This window comes from Stegastes partitus, unplaced genomic scaffold (genome assembly GCF_000690725.1).
Source record: "Stegastes partitus isolate 25-593 unplaced genomic scaffold, Stegastes_partitus-1.0.2 Scaffold371, whole genome shotgun sequence".
NCBI lineage: Eukaryota > Metazoa > Chordata > Actinopteri > Pomacentridae > Stegastes > Stegastes partitus.
Window position 1 is genome coordinate 307,191 of NW_007578102.1, and position 25,750 is coordinate 332,940.

At 43.4% G+C, this 25,750-nt stretch overlaps 3 protein-coding genes across 3 annotated transcripts; 1 reads left to right on the forward strand and 2 right to left on the reverse strand.

Annotated features, from left to right (window-relative positions):
• On the reverse strand, positions 1–7,430 carry plvapb (plasmalemma vesicle associated protein b). The gene is made up of 9 exons (XM_008284762.1): positions 6,819–7,430; positions 6,275–6,451; positions 5,897–5,987; positions 4,453–4,654; positions 4,147–4,366; positions 2,452–2,601; positions 2,104–2,223; positions 1,537–1,644; positions 1–1,070 (listed from the first exon to the last, which is right to left on the reverse strand). Exons 1-9 carry the CDS (start codon positions 7,020–7,022, stop codon positions 1,062–1,064), a joined length of 1,281 nt encoding a protein of 426 aa, XP_008282984.1. The 5' UTR covers positions 7,023–7,430; the 3' UTR covers positions 1–1,061.
• A 1,900-nt stretch (positions 7,431–9,330) lies between these two features.
• Positions 9,331–13,644, reverse strand: babam1 (BRISC and BRCA1 A complex member 1). Its single transcript, XM_008284763.1, has 9 exons — positions 13,515–13,644; positions 12,452–12,900; positions 12,308–12,366; positions 12,102–12,222; positions 11,778–11,856; positions 11,655–11,679; positions 11,396–11,525; positions 11,150–11,236; positions 9,331–10,320 (listed from the first exon to the last, which is right to left on the reverse strand). The coding sequence occupies exons 2-9, from the start codon at positions 12,884–12,886 to the stop codon at positions 10,120–10,122; spliced, it is 1,137 nt and encodes a 378-aa protein (XP_008282985.1). The 5' UTR covers positions 12,887–12,900; positions 13,515–13,644; the 3' UTR covers positions 9,331–10,119.
• Positions 13,645–15,338: 1,694 nt separating this feature from the next.
• ushbp1 (Usher syndrome 1C binding protein 1) lies at positions 15,339–25,051 on the forward strand. The gene is made up of 14 exons (XM_008284764.1): positions 15,339–15,522; positions 16,502–16,725; positions 16,885–17,021; positions 17,273–17,436; positions 17,699–17,887; positions 18,182–18,420; positions 19,394–19,534; positions 19,727–19,815; positions 19,945–20,080; positions 20,274–20,511; positions 21,790–21,948; positions 23,836–23,933; positions 24,468–24,590; positions 24,696–25,051. Exons 1-14 carry the CDS (start codon positions 15,517–15,519, stop codon positions 24,856–24,858), a joined length of 2,106 nt encoding a protein of 701 aa, XP_008282986.1. The 5' UTR covers positions 15,339–15,516; the 3' UTR covers positions 24,859–25,051.
• Positions 25,052–25,750: the final 699 nt, after the last annotated feature.

Here is a 25,750-nt window from a genome sequence, read left to right on the forward strand (position 1 = left end):
TTCCTTTATTTAGTATACAGTATTTACACAAACAGTGGTAACCAGACAGTCTTCCAGTCAGACGCTGACAGCATTTCAGACCACATGAAGTGATATTTTCAACATGACGAGTCACCTTTTACGTAACAAATGGTTCAGTTTTTTCTTTTTCTGTACCAAACTGGATCTACAATAATCATTAAAAAAAAAGAAAACAGCAACAGCAGCTGTTTCCAGCCACAGAAATGTATGTGCCCATTGCCTTGTTCTGAGGGAAGGAAAGGGAAGTAGTAAAGCTGGAGAGTGGTCCATATAATAGCTACTACACTTGTAAAATACACCATAAAAATGGCAGTTCATCGAGTGTCAGGGTTTCTTTCTTTTTTTTCAGTAACCATAAAAGCCGTCCGTGTAGTTCATGTCACATTTCTTCCTTCTTTTTTTTGACCTCTAGCGTTCAGGACGGCTAAAGACTGATGATGTATTTATGACTGGTCTGGATTGTCATCTGGGCTTCAGCAGAAATTTGTGTAAATTTCTAGATGTGTGAATCAGGAGGAAACTTAAATGCAGCTATTTTAGGAGAAGTCTGTTTATAGCCGACGAGTGAGCAGCTGCTGCCTGAAGTCCTGTCTGAGTCTCTGTTTTATTTTTAATGCCAGCAAGTCAAGAGAGACGGACGACAACACCGTGAAGGACTGAGTCGCTTTTCTTTTGTTCATTTAATATTAATTCCACAGGAAAGAGCAGATTCTTTAGTGTCTGTCTTCACACAAACCACAGTGAGTGGCACACAGGAGGAAGTATTTACACCAGCGTCACAGGAATTTGTACATTCACCCAAGTATGAAGACGCTGACAGCAATTCACAGCAATACAACACGAAAGCATCTTCAGTTACAAGTTAAGCTAAAGAAGTCCAACAGCCGTAGCTTTATGCCTTTAATAAGGAGGCAAAGTATTTACAGGTTGTGTTCTGTCGACGTGTGCGGTGTTGGGAGTATGTACATGTGCGTTCTGAATGTTGATCACAGTGTCTGTCGGTCCTCCTCCTCCAGGAAGAGCTAATGGACGGACGGGTTTCATCTCACCTGCAAGACAAAGCATCCAGAGTTACATAACAATACTGCAAATAATTATAAATCACACTGATGCAATCACTGTTTTTCTACAGTTTGGTGAGGAATCAGGAGGACTGTTTGGGGAGGAAATGTCTGTTTGTGCTATGTTTAGCGTCGCTACCAGCGCGGCTCCAGGGACGACAATGTCAGACGTAAATATTTCTACAACTATTGGACGGACTGTTGTGAAATTTGGTACCAACATTCATGTTCCTCTCACAATGAACTGCAGTGACACAGAGGGACCTTTAGTTTGTGCCAAGCGCCATTGTCACGTTGGAATTTTGTAGATTTTAGTCCAATACAGGCTTGTATAGAATTACAATTAAGAATTTAAAGTTTTGACTCTTGGCAAAAACACTTAATATGCTCAGACTGCGTTCAGGCTTCGTATAAACAGCGGCCACATGAGTGTGTGTTCTCGCAGAAAGTTTACCGTCAGAGTTTTGCTGATGCCAGGTGCTCCAGCAGAAGGCCAGTTGGGTGCAGTCTGTCTGTCCGGCTGTGGAGCTGCTCGCAGGGCAGCAGGTTTAGGAAGACTGGGCTGCAAAACAGAAATGATGAATTCACAGTTTATTAACATAAGACGCCATATTTATGCAGCTTTATCTGCACGAACGCCGAGACAGTCCATCTGCGCCGTTTGAACCGCGGCGCTGTGTGAACTTATGACTCCTTAAAACGTATTTTCCTTTGTTATCTCGCCTTTCCATCCTTCCTGCTGCTGCAGCTCTGATTTCTGCGAATTAGCTCTGCCCTGATCTCCACGTAATAAGTGAAGTAAATCTCATTTAAGCGCACAGGAGACAGCAGAAGGCCACGACGTGACATTTAACCAGATAGAAGTGAGTGGAAGGTTAAACAAGAGGAGTGTTTTTGGTTTTATCTGGTTGCCAGTTCAGTAACTTGGTGAGTGTTGGTTCGAAACCATTTGTGTGCACTTCTTTTCCCTCATTCCCGTTTAATACGTCAGCACAGAACACATGACTCAGCTCTTTTTTACCTTAAGGCTGGACAGCATCCCCTGGAGCCTCTGAACCTCTTTGTCTTTCAGAGCCAAACGTTCTTCCTGCAGCTTCTGTTGGTCTCTCAGTTGGTTTTGTGCCAGCAGTACTTTCTCCATCTACAAACATATTGGCAGAATTTTAAATGGAAACCAATGCAACAATACTTTATTTGTACGCCATCATCTGTTGTTGGTTTTTGGCTACTGTGTGATTTATGCTCTGCTTAAAGCAAATAAAAAGAAGCAGAAAAAATAAGTTGATGTTGTTAATTTCATATTGAGGGAATCGGATCTCTCCATTGGTTCCCACTTTCCTCCCACACGCGAGCATCAAGCATCACCTACCTGGTCGTCGTGGGTCTTTTGCTTGAGCTCTAACAGCTTGGCGTTCTTGGCAATCGTCTCGCTGAGATCCTGTTCACACTGCTTCAGGTTGGCAGTCACGTGTGAGTTTTGCACCTCCAGTCGACTGGACAGCGCCTGAATCTCAGCCACCTGGAAGAGGAAAATTATCTTCTTTAAACGCTCTAAATGCGCTGCCATGAGTTTACTTTTAAATATAGCCGTTGCCCTCTTAGACTCTGCAGCAGGGAAGCCGCAGGCGTGATGTCGGGCCCAGAGATAATGGGCTGCGGCTGAAGAACGTGTCGTTTTGGGCTGCACCAAATGTGTTTCCAGATGGCGCCTTTTACATAATTGTATTGTTTTGGGTTACCCCGTGTCTATTTCTATCCAAATGATGACAACGTGGCTGCTTGTCAACGTTCATTTTCATGTTGTACAGCTGATGTGAGAATGAAATCTACCCTGAACGTCTCCCTGGGGACAGAACACACAGCTTAGAGTCGCTCTAAATCATCCGTCGAGCCTAATCATGGTCTACCAGACGTGGAGCTGAATCTGTAGGAAATGGCCACGTAGTGCAACAAGGTCAGTTTTTTAAAAAATTGATTAAGTTAATGCACGGGTTTAAAACTTTGCATGTAATTTGATTTTTCTGCCACGATCGAGGCCTGACTTAAAAATGAATGTATTGAGTAGCTTTATGGTTTGTATTATATTCCCACCAAAAAATATTCATAAATATCCAAATGAGCAACTTACTGCACACATATATAGGGCTTGTTTACTATTTTATACTGTCAAGCATTTTGCTTTTTACATATAAGTTCTTGGAAGTTCTCCGTAAAACGAAGCCTCCAAAGATGTTTGAAAACTGCAGTTAGAACTTTGAATAGGAAATCTGTCATATTCTGTAGAACATGTTTCATCAACATATTCATCCCTGAAGCCTTTTACTTGTGACAAAAGTTAGTTTGATTAATTTCTGTCTGGAAAACTTGTGAATCGAGTTGTTCCCGGTGACGATACGCACCGGCAGCAAAACAAGTGATGTTTTTTGACCCCTGAGTGACTGAGTGTTACGTCCAAATGAAATATTGCTCTGACGAGTAACGGCTCCTCGCTGAGGATGTGTGTTTTGCAGCCCTGCGCTGTGGAGCTGCTGTGTCAGCAGAGCCGCACACTTGGCCTCTGCTTTGACCCTGAGCTCGCCTCACAGGACATCTGTCTCTTTAGCTGGATTTGTCAGGAGTGATGCAGAGGATAGACTTCCTCCCCTGAGAAACCGGTTTCCCATCCAGCGAGTGCTTTGGAATATTCCAGAGTGCACACTTCTTTAAGGAGAATTGTGGTTCAACAGGAGTTTAACACCTAATAGAAACTGCTTTATAGGTAATAATAAATAAAATAAAATACAAACACATTCACCCAGTATATATTTTATATCTGTGTGTCCCTTTTATGCTATTTTTTTTTTTTACTTCTACTGGACTACTTTTTAGGTGGAAGTATTCTCTGACAGATTACTAGTCATCTTTCAGAGTTAGGTTCTCATTACAAAATAAAAAAACCAGAACAAAACCCTACATATGTCACTGATTTGGAACATCTTTGGCTTGTGATCTCTTGTTAAAAGTCTGTGTTTAGTTGGGGCTCTTTGCCATTTTTCAAACAACAAACCGTGTCGCATGCACACACCTTGTTGCCAACGTTGTCCAGATACAGCTGGAACTTGTTCTCCACGTCCCTGGACAGGTTGGTGCAGCTGTTTCTGATCTTCTCCATTTGCTCCTGCTGGCTGTCACAGGTGAGGTGAAAGGTCAGCTGGTGGGGAAACAGGTTGTTGATCCGGTTCAGGAAGTCCCTGGTCACCATCTTGATCCCGTCCAAAGAATGTGCAAAATCCTCTTTGCACTTCCTGGTCGGAAAAATACAAAACGTTAATGTGTTTGTTCTTGATGATTTGAGCCACCAGCAGCAGACAGACAGATGAACAGACAGAACCTGGTGTAGGTGGCGAGCTGCTCCTTCAGCATGACGTTCTCTCGGCGCAGGGTGATGCCGTCCTGGTGGAGGGTGTCTCGGTCTCGGAGGGCGTTGTCCCTCTCCTGGCTCAGATACTGAACCGTCTGGGTGAAGTTTGAATTGATGAGACTTATCATCGCTCTCTGCTGAGCGTTGAGGCTCTGCAGAGTCTTTAATTCACCTGCAGAATTCAGAGACAAATAATAAACAAGAACATTAATCATATCGTTATTTAAACATAGATCCATTGCCAGCGTTTATTAAAATTCAGGTGTTACTTTCAAATAAGCCGCTTTTGTGTGTGTATTTAAAAGTGTGTTGATGATTAATGTCAAGTTTAGTGACACGTTACTGATGATTTATTAAACAATAATGAGAAAGATTCACTCGAGGGTTGTTTGCAATCAATCACTTGCTCATATAAATGTAAATAGAAGGTAAATACAAGCCTGAAAATAAAAACTCTACATACAGATTAACTCAGTGTAGAGTTTTACACAGACAGCATGTTTCCAAACATATAAAAACTAACCTTATGAAACAGGCTGTAATATTTCAGTACGTGGTTAATCTGACAGGCTAAAGGCCTTCCTGCATTGTTGCAGCTAGAAAATGACTAAACTGGACGTCTCCATCGTCTCCATGTTTCAGGAGGTGGCACAGTGAGACGCTTTCTGTTGCCAAGATGGAGCAGATGCATGACAGCGAAGGGAAGTGACTATTTCCAGAAGTTGTAGGTGCCATCTCTCAGATCAGTTAAAGAAACAATATAAATATCAATTATGAGAATTGCACACATGTTGTGTTTTTTATTTTGTGTAAGTCGTCGTATTCTGCCTTCTGTCTGATGGATGGCAGTTCCTCGAAGGTGCAGTTTATCATTTTGAGTGGTTGGTTTGGACTGTTCATGACAGTATTAATCCACTGTTTATGTGTTACTGTGTGTAATGATGCTGGGTACTTTATGCCCACTGTGTGTGTGTGTGTGTGTATTGTTGTTTTTTTTTGTAAAAACTGTAAAAAAAAAAAAAAACCCTAAAAAATACCAGCCCGACAAATCAACTCCACAACCCAAAAAACTGCACCATTAATATTAATAAAACTGCCCAAAAAAGCATCAGTGGATAATTTACTAACCATTCATAAAGTCATGAAAATCATCTTTTTATATCAGACAGTGGTATCTTTATTCTTTATTCTTTATTCTTTATTCTTTTTGCTGAACTGCATCCAGATTTGTTTCACATGCAGTCATTTTGTCTTATTTTAACCACACAGACTTTACTACATAAGTGTTTTTATTTTACACATAATAAGCGAACTATAGCCAGAACCAGAACTCCTGGGGCAGCTAATGTGTGTACTCGAACAAAAGAGTTTCAGAAAACTATTTTCCAAAAGAGTGTGACATTGTGATACGTACTGCTGGTGGTGACCAGAGGAGGCTGGATCGGTGGGGTGGGGCGGCGGGTCATCATGGCAAGTGTTGTGGCGCTCACTTTCTCACAGGTCGCCTGAAAATGAAAAAAAAAAAAGACATTTATAGGACGATTAATGACTCGTCCGTTTTAATTAGTCCCATGGTGACCATCTGGAAAACTACACAATGTCTGAGGAAGGAACCAATCACGCTGCATGATTTGTAAATTGTCAAAACATTTCTTTTAACTTTGATTTGCTTTTTGTTATAATGAGAATTTTTCAGTTAAGATTAAAAAGCATTAAAAGCTGCACTAAACGACCTGCCTCCTCAGAACCAGAACCCTGGTGGTGTTCCCTCTTGTCCCTTGCTTGTACTTACCAACTTATTTCTCAGCTCTTGTTCTGTTTTGTTGGCAGCAGCCTTCAGCTTTGCCATCTCCTTCTCCAGCTCAGCTTTCTCGGCTGTGCGAGCTCCCAGCTGAGCTCCCAGATCTCCTTTCTCCTTCCCCAGCTGGATGTGTTTCTCACTGAGCCGGTTGAAGCTCAGCTCCAGCTCCTGGAGAGACAAACGCTCAGCATCATCAGCATCATCAGCTCTGAATGAGCTTAAATAAAAAAGATTGAACAATAAGATAAAATCCTTTGTTAAAACATATTGTGGGAAACAAAAAGCACTCTGAGTGTGACGAGTGTCTGGTCCAGTAACTGCATGTCAGTCCTGAAGCCTGAAAGCTCCAGTTAAAGACATTTCCCACCGAAAAATGGTTTTACTGCTACTTGTTGCAGACATCGGTTTTCTCAGTAGAAAGCTCTATCAGGCACAAACTATTACTCAAAGCTGAACATTTTTAAAATAAACCTGTAATCGATGCCTTTGATATAAAACAACATGACTTAAAGTTGTTCTAGAAGAAGTCACTGACCTTGACCCTCTTCTCTGCTGCTGACTTCTCCGGCTGTCCGTAGATGAGGAAGAGCACCAGGCTGACGATGATGAGCGACTGGATGAGGGAGGAGAAGAAGAAGATGATCCTCATGTAGTAGCCGCAGCTCTTCCCTCTGTGTCTGTGCAGCGGCTCTCTGGCCTCCAGGCCGAACTTGGCCCGGGAGTAGCTGGAGCTGTACATGGCCGCCGGGGGTGAAATGGTTGCAGCTGGGTTTGGAAGATCTAAACAAGAATGATTAAATCCGCAAGGATTTCCCGCTGATGTGATCGTCTCCGCAGCTCAGACGCCGAGGCTTTCAGGCCGTCACTGTCAGGACCAAGGATAGAAGCTTGTGGTTGGGCGAGTGTCTGTCTGTCTGATGAGTCCTCTACAGCTCAGCTGCACTGTACGGCTGCAGAAACATACAGGCAGGAATGGCATGCATAGATGGATGTAAACAGTGACCCTTAGGTGTGTAAGGGGCCATGTTTATAAATGGTGCTGGAGGCACACTTCCACTCCATCCTGGCCCAGCCCTCCCTCTCCTCCCTCTCCTCCCTCTCCTCCCTCTTCGACCTCTGTCACAGTACAGCCTCCAGCTGCCCGACTTATCACAGATTTTCCATGAAATTCTTTGGAACAAAAAGAGATTGCTGTGACGGGAAATAAAGTTTAAAGATCCTGTTCGGACGTGATTAAGACATAATTATTCCTAAAATCATACATATTGCCCCTCTGATGGAAACATTTCAAGTCTGTGAAGATGAAAAATGATTTCTCCTCCTTCACTCAGAACTGAGTCTGAAAGTCCTGTTTTGAGTTCTGACAATCCCCAAAACTGGACATATTTCATGTAATGTTCTGTGCTCTTTTTTTGTGCAGGTTGAGGACTGTGCATCTTCCTGCCTGTACTTTATATGAAGGTAGACTTAAAAATAAGTGAACCCATCCTTTGTTAGGACATAAAAGAAGAACACAACACGACCACATAGTGAACAAATGTCAGGACTCTTGTAACTGCTTTGTCTGCGTACGGTGGAGGAAGGACTCGTAGCTTTTTCTGAAGTAGGAAACGTGCTCCACTACAAGTATTAAGTAAAAGTACATGACTACATGCATTGTATTGCTGAATTAAGGATGCGTTAAGATTCAGATTAGAGGTTATTTTACAACATTACCAGCGATGTTCTGCAGGAGACTTTGTGGTCCTTGTCTCCTTGAGGTTATCTGTGACAAAATCTGTTCTTTTGTTCTGTTTTAGTTTATAATCTGCTCACATCAGACCAGGTACTGGCTGGAGGACTGGTTGATCTTGAAGGAGAGAGACAAACAAACACACTTTTGCACCAGCCCTCGTGCAGATTAACCTCTAGTGAGGCATTTTGTTTTTCAGATAATCACAATTTAAATATAAATCGTGACCTCAAAGTAGAATATTGACAAATTGTAGACAAGAGGCACAAAGCACAGTACTCGAGTAAAAGTACTTCATCTTCCTACGTGATTTTCCACCGCTGTCAGCATGCGATATAAAAACCCCAAAAGGAAACACTAGCCACCATTTAAATATAGCTCTGACAGATTGTTCTGATCATACGTCCCTGGTGGTGGATAAACAATGTAAACCATGTAAGGAGTAAAAGCAGAAAATGCCAAACAAAAGCTGGAAAAAAAAAAAAAAAGAATTCCACCATTTCCTGTTCTAAGGAAGCACGGAAAGGAGTCATGGCAGTGGAGGAGTGAAAGAATGAAAACAATAGGGGCCTGTCATTCTTCTGCCATGAGGGAATAACAAATTCTCCCCGGTGCCGAGGCGCTCTGGATCCCCCCCTCCGCTGCTATCTGGGGCAATGACGTGAGGAGCAGTTGGGTCGGCTGGGGAAGGGTGTGAAAGGGGAAAGGTCCTCTGAGTCTGGGGTTTTCCTGCTCCCCATTGTCTCCCTGACAACTCGTCTTCACCGAGGGAAAGAAAAAAAAAAAAAACTAATTTATGAAGGTGCGTTAGAGTGACAGAAAGTGAGGAATCAGGACGGAGACGAGTTCTGAACAAAAACAGGAAACCAAACGGTGGAAGATTTTGATGAAACGCCTCTTTAAAAAACAGAAAGGACACATTTTCTGAGATAAAACTCTACTGAGATAGCCAGCTAGACGGCTTCAAAGTAACAGGAAAGCTTCTCTTTATCACTGGAGTCATATTCATGCCAAAGTGGGATAAGAGACACCATTTATAATCTGAGCTGCTGCAACTGCTCAATCATGCTGTCATTTAACAGACTCATGCAATCTGAAATTAGAGATTATGGACCCTGACAAAAAAAGAAAAGATTAGCAGATGACCATTGAACACAGATCAAAGCATTTGACCAAAGCTGCCGGTCAGAATATCAGAGGGAGCATTTATAAATGTGAAGCTGCTCTTTGAATTCTCAAGAAGGAATTTGCTGCCACCTCCTGACAAAACCACAGAACGCAGAACAAAAAGATTCAACACGTCCACACATGAACGTTAAAGGTACGATTGAACATGCCTTTTTTAATAAACAGAAACAGCTTCAAAAAGCTCATCTGTACAACGTGTTTCAAGTGCAGTTAGACTAGCAGTACAAGGGGCCTTTTTTTTTTTACAGTCAAACCATCAACGCCACTGTCGAGGAAAAAAACAAATCAGGCAATTGACATCACTACATTCTTCCATTGTCTGTGAAACATAACGCAAAAATGACACAAAAACAACCCCTCAGAAAATAGAAAATACATCAAAACAGGCAACGAAGGTGGAAGATAACCGAAAGAAAAAGGCGTTATTATTATATAAGCTGTAAGTCTGTGATACAGTACATTAAAGTTCAATACTTTGTCGCTATGGAGACGTGTCACAGGTATCGTAGTTTGTTTGATTTCCTCCTTTAAGACTTACAGACAGATCAGTGTGGTCTACAGGTTGAAGGAAAAAAATACAGATAATGGAGTACGGGTAGCAAAGCGTTGTGCCTTTCTTCAGCGAATTTCCCGCCACAGCTGGGTCATTGTGTTACCCCCCCAGCTTCGAATAATCACTGACTCATCTGCTCTCTTCTGGAAACACAAAGGCTGCGCGGTTAGTAACTTACTTTAACCCTCTTTTTCTTTGGAACGACGCCTGGTGTTCCCAAATATCGTTGATCTTTTGCTCTACAGCAGTTAATGGAAAAACACAGTAAGAATGTCTACTTGAGGAGAGCCCCGCCCCTTTTCTGATAAACTACAGTGTGCGTGGACTTCACAGAGGAGCGGAGCTTTTTAAGGGCATCTTCTTTTAGACCGTTGCTTCAATGTCCTGGGGGTCGTCCCCCTCCAGCAGGCTGTACGATGCATGACTTTGAAAAGGTCTTTGTAGAGGATGAGCCAGAAGTTTGGCCATGCAGTTGTGCAGCTCAATGGCAGGTCCACTGAGGGACACCTCAAAGCGATAGCACATGCCCTTTGAGTCCAGGTTACAGAAAGAGGTGTAGTTGTCCTGGAGGAAAGGAAAACAATGTAAAACACAAAGAACATGTTTTGGTTTCATCATTATGAGAAAAGCTTTAATATCATATTAAACATGTAAGGTATCGTGTCGCTTTTTAACTCATTAATAAAAGTCTGGCGTGTCCCCACAGGGAGACTTTTAATGCTTTACCTCAACTGTTGTTGTTTTTAACTTATAAGTTTGGTGAGCTTTATTAAAACACAGTAACCCACCCAGTCCTTTTCAACCATCTCTGATATCCCTCAGTGTTTCAGGTTCCACAGAGCTCTGACCTCTGGGCCTACGACCCAAGCTGATGGTATCATTAGCCACATCAGCCACACAACACGCTAACACTGAGGAAAGTCCTGCTGCTGTGGTGACGTTGTCATCAAACAGTAATCCACTAGGTGTTCAGTTCCTTAGATGCTGGGAGAGCATGAAGGAAGTGAATATCTGCTGAGCTTTGCTCGTATCTGAGGCATTGTAGAGTTTGCAAAAGCAGCTCTAGAGAGCAAAAACAATCTTGTCAAACTGTGAAGCAGCTGCTCATTCTAAATGGCTCACCTGGAAGCAGCAGGCAGTGAGAGGCAGCATTACACAAAGTTTAAGCTTTTGCTTTAAATCTCAAGTTCACAGCAACCACACACAAAAAAAGATTTTCACCAGATGGGACCTTTAATATGACCTCACTGCTTGTGCAGACAGGATAAAGGTTAAAAATAATACCAAACAATATCCAAATACACTGAAGTGGAATTATTGAGCCAAAATGCACGATGGAGCTGCTGCACACAGTGAAAAGTGATCGCCCTCCACCAACATCTTCTCCACTCACCCTCCAGCTGGTCTCATCCCCCTGCTCGTCTACTCCGTTGTGTAAGTAGACGACATCGAAGAAAAAATATGGAGACTGCAGCATCTTCTGTGGCAGGACAGAGGAACAGGCAAGGCTATGACTCAGATGTACGGTTAACTCAAAACAGCCACAAACACCCAAAAAATGTTGATTCATGAGGGAATTCAAACTCCAGCAAAAAAGCACAAGTACACCAGCTACAAAGCAGACAGAACAGAGACTTACACTAACAGCCTCAGAAGGGTTGAACTGCAGCTGGCCTGTATGACGGCTGTAGATGAGTACGGTCCGGACCACATACGGAGGTGGGACGGTCTGAACATTCTCCATTGAGGGCAAGTCGATCTTCTGACGACTACAAAAGAAACAGAAAAGCAAACAAACACCTCCGTTGAAACTGTTGAAACCTTCCCATGTCACTTTAATGTATTTCAGTAACCACAGCAAACTTTTTCATGTGTATAGACTTTCTGTGGGTACTTACATGACATTCAGGAGATCTTCCAGGTCTAAAAAGCACAGTTAAGGCTAACACTGAGAATCTAATAATCATCACTGTATCATAGACAGTCCAGTGGTTAACAGGCAGTTTTCAGTGAAAGGATACTGAAGGACTCGCACACATTGGTCTCCAGGTCATACAAACAGCTGCACAACTCCCTGGGATCAGAGGTGAAGCCCGACAGCTGAGACACGTACAGACGTACAGAAAGTGATATTACATTACAATTAGTAAATGAAGCAAACTTCTATATTAAAGCATCACTTCTAAACAAACATCTAAGAGCATGTTGAATACTAGAGTGTTTCTTTGTAATAATTTGGGAAATTACATATTCTGTAAGGGGTATCTCAAGAGGAAAATCTGGATAATATCAAGGCTTCGACAGACATTTAAAACAGGCGCTGATTAAACGACTCCTGTACTCACCCACAGGGCATCATCGTTGACGACAACCAGAGCAAACTCATGCCGTTTGTCAATCTTGTGCTTTGTTCTGACAAACATCTCAATCATCTTCTGGGATATGTTCAAAGCATTTGTTTTAGATCTAAATTGAAAGACAGACATGTTAGGAAGTGATGACAAAAGCACAACATGAACAGAAATTAAAGGTTCATCATGCAGTCGCCTACCCATTAAAAGACTCCAACTTCGGCAAAGACATCTCTTCAGAAAGATCTAAGCAGATAATCTGTCATGAGGAAGACAACACCAGGTAGTACAAGCCGTACAGTAAGTCACTCGTTACTTTCTTGACATTTGCTGTGTGGACCTACCACTTTCTCTGGGCAGTTGACACGAGGAACTCTGAGCTGGTACTCTGCTGGTGGAGGGACGGATGCTGTGAGTGCAGGCTGCTGCTGTGTGGGCTTCGGCCGCTCTTTGGCCGCCACAGCAACAGTGGACAGCGGCACTGAGGTGCTGGCTGCAGCCGCAACACCTGCGGCAGCAGCGGGGGCTACAGTCTGAGCTGTGGCTGCTGACACGGTCGTGGTGGTGGAGCTCGGAGGGCTGTCGCTGGTCGAGGCCTCGCCCTCTCCCTCCACGCGACTCCCCACGGCGGGCTGGGGTATGTTTGGGTTGCTGTTGCCTCCGAGGCTGCCGGTGCTGCTGCGACGGTCCTCGGCACCCTCAGGGTTGGAGCGTGTCCGAGGTCGCAGCTCCACCAGACGCTCCTCTCCATCTGCTGGGCCCGGCTCTGGCGTCTCCATGGATACGCAGGATGCTGACAAAGTGATGAGGGGAGTTTGGATGAGTGGCAGGTTAGGTTCAGAGAAACTGCATGTTGTTAACATTTAACTGTTTACTGAATCCATTTATATTTGAACTTAAATAAAATTGCAATCCACTTTGCTTTCCAATCACCCCTCAACAAAATAAAAACAACCGGAAGTCTACACACATCCTAAACTGGGGCTTCTCGTAGATTTAAATGCACCACATGCCCTGATCTCACAATGGGCACAAGGAAGCTGCCTACACTGATTTCATAACCACATCTGTACTTACAGAAGTTTGCTGCTACTCTGGTTAAAGCATTATAATGTGAACGTTACACGGCGGAAGTGTGAGTATGTCCGTTTCAACTCAGTCTTTGCGTAGACAACAATTTTAATAATAAGACTTTTTCAGACTAATAGCTAGAAAATTAATGCGTCTAGAAAGACTGACACTGGACCCAAGCGGCTAACAAACAGCTCGCAGTGAAGCGGAGACGTTTGGTGTGAGCGCTGCACAACATGTAGCCGTTAGCATTAGTTAGCTTCAACAACAAATACGTCAGAGCAGATGAGTGGAGAAGTATTAAAGTGTTAAGTTTGACTGAAGAAGACTGCTTACGTGGCTGGTATTTACGACACGTCTACGATTTAAACGAAAGAAAAACTCATTGAAAGTTGCAAAAAAAATCTTCCAGCGGCGTGCTAACGTTTGTTTTGAACGGACAACTTCCTCACCAGGAACGATACACACGGAAATGCAACGGCGCGGAGCATCATGGGTAATGCAGTTTATGGCCTGCGGTCAACAAACACGGGTCCTCTTCTGCTTTTCTACTCTTACTGCTGTTATAAGTGTAGTGATGTTTGTAGAAGGAGAAGCAGCGGTAAGAGGATGCGTTATTTGACAGTTTGTTGAGTCTGTTCTCCAGATAGACGCTATCACTTTCACCATGCTGTTTGTCATCAAGGCTGCAAAGAGAACCTTCAGAAAGAACAAATTAAATACACAAAACCATGATCCAAAAAAGATCAATTAAAAAAGAAACTGGCATTGACAATATAAAATACAACATAATAGAATAGCCCTTTATTGTCAGACAGAATATACTCTAGTTGGTGCACATTTTGACTGAGATTTTGATGCAAAAGCTCGTCATTGGACTGGTAAACAACAAAACAAAAAATATTATTAGAAATAAAAACAATTACAATATGTACATGTTAAAAAAAATAACTATATACATATGCACACACACACACTCACAAATATATACACATCCGCGCACATTTATTTCACAGTAAAGAAGTAGAAGCAGTTTTCTGCAGTGAACAGTGAACTGTAGCAGCAGCATTGCATGTGAAACATTAAATGTAGCAGCTGTTATACAGTTATCAGCTAATTATCTGTCACACAGTTTTGCAAAACAAGCTTTGGTAAATTAAATAAAATGTACGTATCCATAGTCTTTATAACAGACAGGCAGATGAGGAAAATTAGCCTTTGCGGTGAAAATTTTTGTCTTTTTTTAAAGCGATAACACATTCATATGAGTTTTAAAATATGCCTCAAGACGTATCATGAGTGAAATAAGCCATCAACACCACAGCTGAGCATTTAACCCTCAGTGAACCAAAGACATCCTCATAAACATGGATTTAGATTCCAGAGTTTTACACATAACAAACGTAAGAAACAAATCCTATCAGCTTAAAGGATGGGGGACTTTCTGTTTCATTGTCCTTCAGAATCAGTTTGCACTTGTGTAGCATAGCCAGTGTGCACAGAGATGTAGTTGAGCTGATGTGCTCAAGCTGCAGCAGGCAGCGGAGGGATGTGTGGAGAGGCAGGCAACGATTACACAGATCTGCGATTCAAGAAAGAGCAACAGGTTAGCGCTACATTAAGCCACTTTGACACATGAAGGGACTATTTTTGTAGAAAAATTAAAAATATGAAACTTCGATACACAGAGATGATCTTCTACGGGTTTAACTGCTGACCAGCGAGGGGCTTTAAAGATCATGTAAACCAGGGGTGTCCAATCCTGGTCCCCGAGGGCCACAGTCCTGCATGTTTTAGATGTTTCCCTCTTCCAGCACACCTGATTCAAATGATCAGGATGGTTATCAGGCTTCTGCAGAGCTTGATGATGAGCTGATCATTTGAATCAGGTGTGATGGAAGAGGAAACATCTAAAACATGCAGGACTGTGGCCCTCGAGGACCAGGATTGGACACTCCGGATGTAAACTGATTGCCACTTTATACATTTCTTGAAATTAAATTACATAATGTCCAGAGAGGATATCCAGAAGTGACATTACTGGTCATAGTCTGCTGCTGAGCAGACATGGAAGCTAACAGCGGACAAAACAGGAAAGGACACAGAGTGCAGGGGAATGGGTGGGGATGACTTTCACAGTGTTTTCCACTTACTTCATTCATCACACTGAACGCTGTTAGGCAGACGCGCAGAGAGCAGACTGCCACACAGACTGACTGACTGTTGGAAAATATAATTGCACAAAATAGCAGGACTGAAGAAAACATCTTCTCGTTTTGTTAAATGTTCGAACACGTCACAAACTGAGTCACTGCTGCAGCCGTAAAGACCCAGAAGTATGGAGGTAAGTCATGATGAAACATCTGAGCCTTGGAAATGTGCCGTTTAACATCTGTGGACCAGTCAAGCTATAATATACATGAACTGTGGCAAAGTCTATGAGATTGTGATGCAGTTTAAATCTGTCCAACTTGATACAGACGCCACATGTTGTCTCAACATGATGTGCAAGAGAAGAACGACTCTGTATATAATCAACGCACTTTGTATTGAACTCATAGCTTTCCTGACCTCCTTTCTGAATTTCTAACAGGATTTTTCATGCGTGTTACTTTGTTGTATTCGTGTGTTTGAATCTGTATGTTTGCACAAGTTCACATACTCAAGTAAATTTGAGGCACAAAATTGCCCAAAATGGTAAATGTGAGCATTTGTCTGGCAAACTATCGAAGATGTTTATTTGCCTTTTCCCCTGAGCATGCTGGACTGGCCTCTCTGTGACACTGATTAGGAATACTTGGGTGTTAAGGATAAGAAATTTGAAGCATCTCGCCAACTCTGTAGCACAACACACGTCACAATACATGTCATTGAAAGAAGTATGTGTTGAATTAAATCAGAGTGTTTCTCGGTGATGTGTGTATAAAGTTTATAAGTAAATAAAAACAGTGACATTTTCTTGCAGTTTTTATATTTAGGCATTAACCCAACATTCCTCATGCAAAACAATAGAAAATATTTGCTGGGCAGGAAGTTGGATCTCAGGATGTTTTAGTTTCCTCCTTTTCCGTCGCTCAAAACAATAGCAGCTAAACAGTCTGGTGTCTGGTTCAAGAGCATAACACATTTTTGATGTGGATATATGTCGCCATTTTATTTGGCTAAGTTTAATTATGAGGTCATGGAAGATAAATGTTCACAAAGCAGTGTTATATTGGTACTCAAAGAAGTGATAAAATGAGAAATCCAGCTAAAATATTAACTCATCTGAGGTCCACCAAGCTGTCTCCCTGCAGTCTAAATACAAGTCGGTGCTTCTGCAGGATTCAGGGAGGAGCAGATGTGACAGTCTGGATGCAGGATCAGGGTGTGACACGGAGCTGATGAACCCAAGCGACCATTTAAGCCTTGACCCTGAGGGCTGTGACCCGGCAGTCAACCTGGAGCCCTCGCAGGCAGAACTGGCTCAGTGTGAGGCTGAAGTGGGAACTCTGCTCAGCATCATCGCTGAACTGAACAAGAAAATGGGGTCCCTGAAGGCTCCCAGGTAAGGCATGAATATGATAACAAATGTGGATTTACAGCATTTTGTGATTTGTGTTTACTCATATTACACACTGTAGTAGAACCATGCATAATTCACATTTATAGACAACACATGATTCAGCTTCCTGCTTATCTCAGCATAAAAACACTTCACTTGCAGTGAACCAGGTGACATGAGACCACCAGGTCCATCCAGACCTCTGGTTCCAGACCTTCTGTCTCACCGGCTGGTCAGAAGCAGCCCAGAGAGGAACGCTGCCTCCATCGTCTCATCTAAACCGCCAGTGACTGACCGAGGTTGGCACAGACATCTCTACACTTTCCCTTTGTTCAGGAGACTTCATCACTCAGGATGCTATACATCTCTACTGAAATGGGCTAGAAGTGTCTGTCCTAAAGAATAATTGATTTAAAATATTTATTTACTGTGTAATCTTGAGGAAAAGCCTGAAACACATGATGTAAGCTGAGAAGAGCTAAATACCATTATTGTAAAAAAAATAATAATCATAAGACAATCTGCTGCACCTCTGCTTTTTATCCTCTAGGAGGCAGTGGCGTTGTCTGGACCAAACTGCAGGAGGTTTTATCATCAGTGGAGGACTCCATCAGCTTTAGGAGGACCTGGGCCGTCCCCATCACCGCCTCCGACCAGGACAAACAGAGAGAGCACCTGAGAGCAGCCGAGGACAACTGGGTTAAAGCCAGCCAGGTAGACTGTTGGAAAAAAATCAATCACACTCAAGAAATGTGTGAAATCTGTGTTATTACAGCTTCAAAATCTAATGTGAGGTAAAAATGACCGGCTATTCTCTAATAAAAATGTTAGAAATTCCACAAATGGCACAAAGAGTTGAAGTAAAACATGGCTGCCTGAGTTTTAATGGATCAGTTTAGGAGAAACATACGTCCTTGTTCAGGCTATCTTTAGACTCCCATCAGTCCCGTCGGTAATTTTGGTTCACTGGTCGCAGATACTGGAGGAGATGGAAAGAGAGTTTGGGATTTCATGCCCATTAGGCCCGCCAAAGGACCAGTACCAGGAGGACACGCTGGATGTGGATCAAAGGGAGTCAGCTCTCAGAACCACCTTGCAGGGTCACCAAGAGGAGCTGCAGAGAGCGCAAAGCAACATCAGCCAGACAGAAGAGGACAGGAGCAAGGTGAGAAGTGTGCAGGAGTCAGTTTTGTTAAAGAAAGCGACGAGGAAACATGTGTATGCAAAAGGCTACTGGATAGATTTTTAAAGTTCTATAATTAAATGAACCTGGAGGAGTTTTATTGATGTTAGAAAACCTGCTGTTATCACACCGTTTAGATAAACCCAATCCCACAGCTTGTTGGCCAAAAATAATCTAAACCAAACACTTCAGACGAATCATTACAGAGTTTTAGTAATTAAGCGCAATTTGTGAGACAACACAAGTAAATTCTTCTGCTCTTCTCTTGTGTTTCAGCTGGTTGGTCTCCATAAGACCTGGAGGTCCGGCAGTCACTCCTCGTCCCTCCGGCTCTCTGCTGGGGCTACGAGTCCAGATTGGGCCTCTCCTCCCTACCCTGGTTCACCGTTACTCCACAGAAGAACGACCAGGGCTCTGTCCGTAGGCGGGGACGGGTCTCCTCTGAGCTCCGTTAACTCGGGCAGTCCTTGTCCCAGCCCCATCAGCCTGGAGTCTGAGACCGAACGACTGAACAGGTGAGTCAGAGAAGCCGCTCAGGATGGTTCCAACAAACAAAAACTAACCAATGCAAACTTAATCCTCATGTATATTTCTGTGTTTTTAAATTTGCCATTTATTTAACTCGTGATTTCACATTCTCAGAACTTCACATAGCTACCCATGTTGGCAGTGCTGACTCCTCCCAACTACTTAATTAATAATTACCTTTTCATATACTCAGCTATGCTTAATTTTAAGCCTTAATATAATATAAACAGGTGAGTTATATCAAAATTCCCCCCGGACAGTCGTCATAAACAGGGATTTTAGCTATAGAGACCAAAACATTTACTTGTACCAGGTTGTAAACATGTTTAATTTCATGGTAAAGATGACCTTTATAACATGGGGGTCTATGGGGACTGACTCACTTTAGGAGCAGGCCTAATTTTTCCACACAGCCAGAAACAACTGACTCTTTGATTAATGCTTAACTCAACCACAGTAATAGATTCTGGCTCTACTGGGTAAATGGCACTTGTATGGCGCTTTTATCCAAAGCGCTTTACTCTTTTCTCATTCACCCGTTCACATTCTGCCATTGGGAGCAACTTCTGGTTCAGTGTCTTGCCCAAGGACATTGTGACTGTGGTGGGTCAGGATTGAACCGCCAGCCTTGTGATTGGAGGACCACCCGCTCTTCCACCTGAGCCACAGCAGCTCTACTTCACCTAAAGAGTCTGATAAGGTCAAAACTCCAACAACACTTGTAGTATAAAGAACAGCTTCACTGTCAGATCGGTCATTCTGGCTTGCAATGTGTTTTATGACCACGCTGAAGGCCGAGGCACAGCGGTCTGATCTGACAGTAAAGTCCTCACGCTACAAGGGTTGCAGCTGTTCTGACCAGTACAGTCAAGCTGCTTCTTCCTCCACAACACCTTCATTATTTGTGTTATTTAAACTCTTTTGCTCTTATTCCCCTCATCCTCCCTCCCACTGTCCCAGATGCATTGAGAGGCTGAAGGCCAGAAACGAACGTCTGACTGCAGCTCTGGAGCGAAGAAAGGGAGAGTCGGAGCTGATCAACGTCACACTAAACAGACTGGAGTCTGACTGCTCGGCCCTGCAGATGGCCCTCAGATACTGGTACACGACAAAAAGCACCTGACACACCTGTACAGCACTGTCTCAACACATATGCATGTTCTGTGTCAGTATCAGAGTTCTTTGACATGTGTCATAATAGTGACTGTGCAGAGGTCAGCAGTCCAACAGTGTTCATTTGGGTTCTTCTCGTCTGGCGAGGTCATCTTTTGTCTTTGTGCTTGTGATTGACAGTGAGGAGTGTGAGGAGGCCTACAGCGAGCTACTGTCACTTTATGATGCAAAGAAGCAGCAAAGCATTCCTGCGCAGACGGACCCAGCAGGTGTTTGCATGCCACGTTTTAATACTACGTACAGTTCAGGGCACACGTATACCACATTTATTGCAGGCATAAATGTCATTGACGCACACATCAGACACACTTGGGGTCACACATTATTCCTCTGATCAGAGCCAGTCGGTGACAGGCAGCCGCCCGACAGTCCATCAGCTCAGCTCAGGAAAATGGGAACTGAAGAGCTGTCCACCTCCTTCTCAACAGCAGGGGTCACAGAGGAGATGGAAACACAGAGTCACACAATGCAGAGGTGACATTTTAAAGCACTGTTATGCAATCAGGTAACATAGTGGTGGTTTTGTTTAGGTGATGGCACCAAGGAGGACTAAAATGATCTTGCCTTAATGTTTCAAAAGCTGCTAGAGGTGACAAAGTAAAAGCGTTATCATCTTAAATTAAAATATGACCATTCCCTTCACTGCTTACTGCATGTGTCCCTGCAGGACAGCTGAGCCTGAGGTGGGTCGGGAGGCGGCTCTCCGGCAGCAAATTGAGCGCCTGAAGAAGGACCGAGCAGCCATTTGCCTCCCTAAGCCAAGTTCAGGGCCAGAGAGCAAACTGAGGCCTGAAGCTGGTCAACTGGCTGGATCCAGATATGGACACATGACCAAAAACGGCACCAAACCTCCTGACGGCAAGAAGGAGAAAGCTTCCCTGTTTTATGAGCTCATCTCAGTCAGGGTAGGAGCTGCGTGTTTGTTGCCCGTATTGAAGTTTGTTTGGTGAAAAGTTGAGATCCTGCTGGAGAAAAAAGGTGATTAAAAGCAGGTGAAAGCTCGAATGCAGAGAGAGGATGAGAGAAAATATGGCTTTTGTCACTTTTAGACACATTTCATGTTGTATTGCAAAATACTACCCTTCCAAAAGCGCTGCAAGGTGGAGCGGTGGTTAGCATCGTTGCCTCGCAGCTAGAAGGTCGCCGGTTCGTGTCCTTGTGAGGACACCCGGGATCTTTCTGCGTGGAGTCTCCATGTTCTCCCCGTGCAGCGTGGGTTCTCTCCGGGTTCTCCGGCTTCCTCCCACAATCCAGAAACATGCTGAGGTTAATTGGTGATTGTAAATTGTCCGTAGGTGTGAATGTGAGTGTGCTTGGTTGTCTGTCTCTAAGTGTAGCCCTGTGATAGACTGGTTACCTGTCCAGGTGAACCTGCCTTCACCCTGAGTCAGCTGGGATAGACTCCAGCCCCCCACGACCCTAGTGAGGATTAAGGGGTGTATAGATAATGGATGTTGATTCCAGGTTTTTAAAATTTTTGTAAAATGATAATCAAAGAAATTTTACTTCCTGTTTTTATGATATATGGCATTACAACCTTTTCTCACAGCACACAGACATTTTTATTTTTTTTTATCTCTCTCTACTTCTAGTCATGATTGTGCTGTTTCCATAGAGGTGCAGGACTTCATATTGCAGTGAAAACTGAGCCCACAGTGGATCAAAATGTGACGGGAGCAAAACACATCGTAGGGTTCAAGCCTTACAATGACCACATTTATGGCTAAAAGCAAATGTTGGTATATTTTTGCTGTTACAGTTGAATAAACCAAACATCAAAAAGAAAAGATCCTTAATCACATCGCCGTGTCCAGTTTCACACACCATTTAGTGCATGCTGCTACGATCTCGATATACTGCTCACTATTGATCAAATATGCAGCCGCTGTGAGGGAGAAGTGAATGAGTAACCAAGGGATTGATTTTTGACAAGGATTAAAACTCAAACACATAAGCTCACACCACTACAAACATACAACACAGACACAGATTTACAACATCAGGAGACCGCTGCAGAGTTTTCAGGCTTTGGTGATCCTCAGCTTAGAGCGTAAACCTTCATAAAAGTGCCAACAGAGAAGATGAAACCTGCTGGTTGTGCTTCGAATATGGAAAGTTTTCTACTGTAGCTTTGCTTTGTTGTATTTGCCTTTAACTCTTCATGTACTCTGGTTGTTGTTCAGGAAGAGATGTCCGATCTGCGAGCTCTGATCCGCCTTAAGGAGAAGGAGCTGAGGTGTCTGGAGTGGAGTTTGGTGGGCCAGAAGGCCCAGGAAGCAGCTGGAGTTTTCATCCCAGAAAATCTCAGAGAGGAGGTGGAGGACCGTAGGACTGAACAACAGGTAGGACAGACTCCTGCAGCGGCGATGCAGGCTTTTTTTGAAATTTGCAAATAATACAAAGTCAAGGTGAAATGAGCAAGAGGGAGCAGGACGTTGGTCTACTGTGACAGACCCGATTCAAATATGGGTGTCCCACATGGGAAATCACACATGTACCAAAGCAGAATCCCTCCAGGCTAAGAGGGATATTTTGGTTCCACAAGGTCTTCTGCTGGGCTGTCCTGTCGCTGCAGCACAGATTCATACCACACCACGCACCTCTGTCATTGTCAGATGACAACGACCTGAACAGCTCCTTTAGGTTAACGCAGCTCTCTGTCACTCCCTGTGTTCGCTCATCTCCATGGTTTTCCTTCATCAGACCACTTACACCTCCAGTCCTGCACACTCACTGATTTCTGCAGGCTGATGTCTCAGCCAGCATTACAGCAGCCTCCCATGCAGCTGCTTTAATGACTCGCATGCAAAACAGAACCCTGGCTATGATCAGATTTATGGAAAAATCGTCGTGTTTGATCCTGATTTTGAGGAACCCGGACTTGATATGTGACGGTGGTGAATAATGAGACCCAACACGTGGTTCTGCATTTGGATTCTGTAATGACTACCCACAGTCGAAACCAGAAGTTTACATACGCTGAACCTTCAGGCATCTGGAACATGCACCCAAGGATGAACCAGACTGGTGGAGGTCCACAGATCTCCTCCTGATGTCTTGGTTGATTTCTTTAGATGTTTTATGTTGTCACAGATGGAAGCAGTGTATTTGAGGTGTGCCTTAAAATACATCCCGAGGTGTGCCTCCAATTAACTCAGATGTTGTTAATTAACCAATCAAAAGCTTCCAAAGCCATGACATCATCATGTGGGCTTTCCTAAATAGTTTGAAGGCATCTTAGTGGATGTAAACGACTCTGAAGAAAGTAATAGAAAATGTCTCTCTCTCTCTCATTATTCTGGCATTCAGCAAACAGAAATACATTTGGTAATCCTAACTGGCCTAAAACAGGAAAAGTTTAGTCTGATTTTATATGTTGTCGTACAGCGTATGTAAACTTCTGGTTTCAACTGTAGATGTGATTATAAATAACTGGCTTTCCCATGTTCCCTGTAAGCAACGTGATTGACACCACGATAAGGCCACGGTCCTTATCGGCTCGTCTTGTGACCTGACAAACATCTTGGTAGAACACTCGGCCAGTTATTTTCAGCTAACAAGACCAGCTCCTGTCTAAATGACTGTGGAGGGAGCCGTCACGTTTTAATGGTCACTGGGACACTGGTTTGGTGATTTTGCCCCAAAATACATGTTTTGTTTTTTGTTTTTTTTCCCCCAGCAAGTTCACCTTTAACTATGCACAGTTTAACAACACTCCACTTCCACTGGTGCAACAACACAACTGGCTGGATGCCTCATGAAGTCTCTGATAGGACTCAGAGCTGTGATACTAATGTGCTTGCAATCCTCTTCAGTGTTTTTCGCTCCTGCACTGATCATTCACAACATTTAGATCTGTTTAATTCTCAACTTAAGGGTCCCCTGTAGAAAGATCACATCATAAATCTGATTTATATTAACCAGTAAATCAACATCTTTTTTTTTTTCTTTTCTAAAAAGCAAATTTTTCTGTGTCACATAAGTACATTTTGTCTGACTTTTTTACAATCCTTGCTCTTTATATTGCAAAATTTGAACACGGTAACCTCTTCAGGCTATTGGAAAGTTGGAGATGAGTAGACACAGCATGACTTTAAGTGTCCACAATCTGAACAGCCTGAGAACCACAGCTTCAGAGTAAAATGTACAAATATCATGTTCTGTAATAAACAGAGAGCAGAATGGGAAGAGCGTTTTAACATTATGCATTATACATATTATCATTTCAGAGGCTCTGTGAGAATGCAGCTAAGTTCGGATGTGACGGGGACATCATTGGGCCCAGAACCAGACCGATTCTGAAAGAGCTGCAGGCGGTCCTGCTGAGGTGAGACCACGTGTCTGCATGCAGCGCTCAGTATGAGCATATGTGTCACATGCATGAAATAAATCATGTCATCTTACTGTCAATAAAAGTGTCCACTAAAAGATATATATGATGTATTCTAATTTTAGCCTTTGTCTATTTTTGAAGTGTCTTAAAAATCTGTTCGATCATCACCTGGACTAATGAGCGTTTCAACAGAAGATGCAGAAAATGCATCAGACATCTCAGGCGTTGCTAAGGAACGCTGTCAGCAGGAATGCAGACTTTGGACATGAAGAGCTTTAGTTCTTTTTCTCCCTGAAATGTCAGAGAGCATCTTTTTCTCCTCTGACCTTGTGTGGCAAACGGTTCTAAATAAAGCACTGCCGCTGACACAATGCATCACATTCGCTTTGAAGCCAAGGACACAATAAAAATGATTCTTTACATAGGTTTTATATGATTTATGTAAGTAAACATCTTTAGTGCCGTAAGTAAAATGAATAGCCTGACAATGTGTTCTCCGTGCTGACCTTACTGTTTCTTCTTTTACAGGGAACAAGCCCTGAAGAAGAGACTGGCTTTGGTCCAAGACTCCCTGAACGCAGCTCTCTCCGACAGCGCCACCCACAGGAGGGACAACGGAGAGCAGATCGCTCGGCTCACGCAAGCTCACAGGTGAACGTCAGCATTCAACGTGCTGCTGTCTTTGTCATCTTCCATCGTTTGAAGCGAAACCAACGGATGTTTTAACCTGGATCTTGTGGGCGTGTTTCATTTCAGTAAAGCCTTGAGTTCGTACCGGCAGATTCGCAGAAAGTACCGGGAGCAGGTGTGGAGGCTGGAGCAGAAAGTGGTGGCCATGGCGGAGAGTCACAACCAGAGTGGAGCAACAAAAGCAGCAGGAGAAGCGTTGGAGTGGAGGAGGGAGGAGACGGTTCTATGAGACGTGAACTCTTCAGTCAGAGAACCAGCCATCCTGAGAGCCACATGTTCTTCTTATCAGCTGCAATCTACAGATCTGCTGAATGCTCCTTCAAGACTCTGCTGTAATCTGTTTTGTTTTGTTTTTTTTATCAGATGCTTAAATTTGTAGTTAATTTTTTGGCCTCGTAAATAAATATTTATCTACCAACTCATTAATGACGTCAGTCACTTTGGGCAGGGTTTGGCTCTGGAGAGGTAAATACAGAGAATGTAGGGCAGTGGAACACAGGAAGCGCTGTGGCTTCACCCTCGTGAGGCTCACCAGTAAACTGAATATGATTCCAAGGCTTAACTCGTCTAACAGGACATCACAAGACACATTCCTTATGTCAGAGAAACAGCTGCCGTGCAGTCATGAATTTCTCCAGCTGACTGAAGGCCTGAACCCAACCAGGACCTCAGGTCTGACCTCGAGACCGCACATGTCCATTTTCCCGTAAAAGCCAACTCTACAAAGCCGAGCTGTGGGGACAAAGCTGTACGAGGAGGGGGATGGGGGCCGGGACAATGGCTGATGTGCACACAAAATGTACGGCGAGACCATTTGTCTTTTTTACACCTCACTTTCTCTGCTTTTCAAGCCTCAGAGTTCTGCTGAAGGGTCAATTCACACAAATCACAAAACAACCCCAAAAACATACTTTCTCACTTTCCTGAAGTGGTTTTTAAGTTTGAAAGGATGTCTATCTGTTGGATTTGTGCAAGACAGTAGGTGACAGAATGAGCTTTAGCTTGAGCAGCACAGCTGATAGTGCTCAGCTGTTTAATGAATCACTTCAAACTATTAAAGATATTTAGGGTCCGAGCACACCAGTGCAAGAACCCTATTGTAACCGTTGTGATTATTATTA

What these genes read in the sequence shown, in the direction of transcription:
- plvapb (XM_008284762.1), bottom strand. Translation starts at nt 7,022, where the DNA reads ATGTACAGCTCCAGCTACTCCCGGGCCAAGTTCGGCCTGGAGGCCAGA. An exon ending in TGGACAACGTTGGCAACAAG is followed by an intron (nt 2,602 to 4,146) that starts GTGTGTGCATGC and finishes TTCCTCTTCCAG; the next exon opens with GTGGCTGAGATTCAGGCGCT. An exon ending in AAAAGACCCACGACGACCAG is followed by an intron (nt 2,224 to 2,451) that starts GTAGGTGATGCT and finishes ATATGTTTGTAG; the next exon opens with ATGGAGAAAGTACTGCTGGC.
- babam1 (XM_008284763.1), bottom strand. Translation starts at nt 12,886, where the DNA reads ATGGAGACGCCAGAGCCGGGCCCAGCAGATGGAGAGGAGCGTCTGGTG. An exon ending in AAGTTGGAGTCTTTTAATGG is followed by an intron (nt 12,223 to 12,307) that starts GTAGGCGACTGC and finishes CTTTCAATTTAG; the next exon opens with ATCTAAAACAAATGCTTTGA. An exon ending in GGGATGAGACCAGCTGGAGG is followed by an intron (nt 10,321 to 11,149) that starts GTGAGTGGAGAA and finishes CCTTTCCTCCAG; the next exon opens with GACAACTACACCTCTTTCTG.
- ushbp1 (XM_008284764.1), top strand. An exon ending in ACTGGGTTAAAGCCAGCCAG is followed by an intron (nt 17,437 to 17,698) that starts GTAGACTGTTGG and finishes CACTGGTCGCAG; the next exon opens with ATACTGGAGGAGATGGAAAG. An exon ending in CGGCTCACGCAAGCTCACAG is followed by an intron (nt 24,591 to 24,695) that starts GTGAACGTCAGC and finishes GTTTCATTTCAG; the next exon opens with TAAAGCCTTGAGTTCGTACC.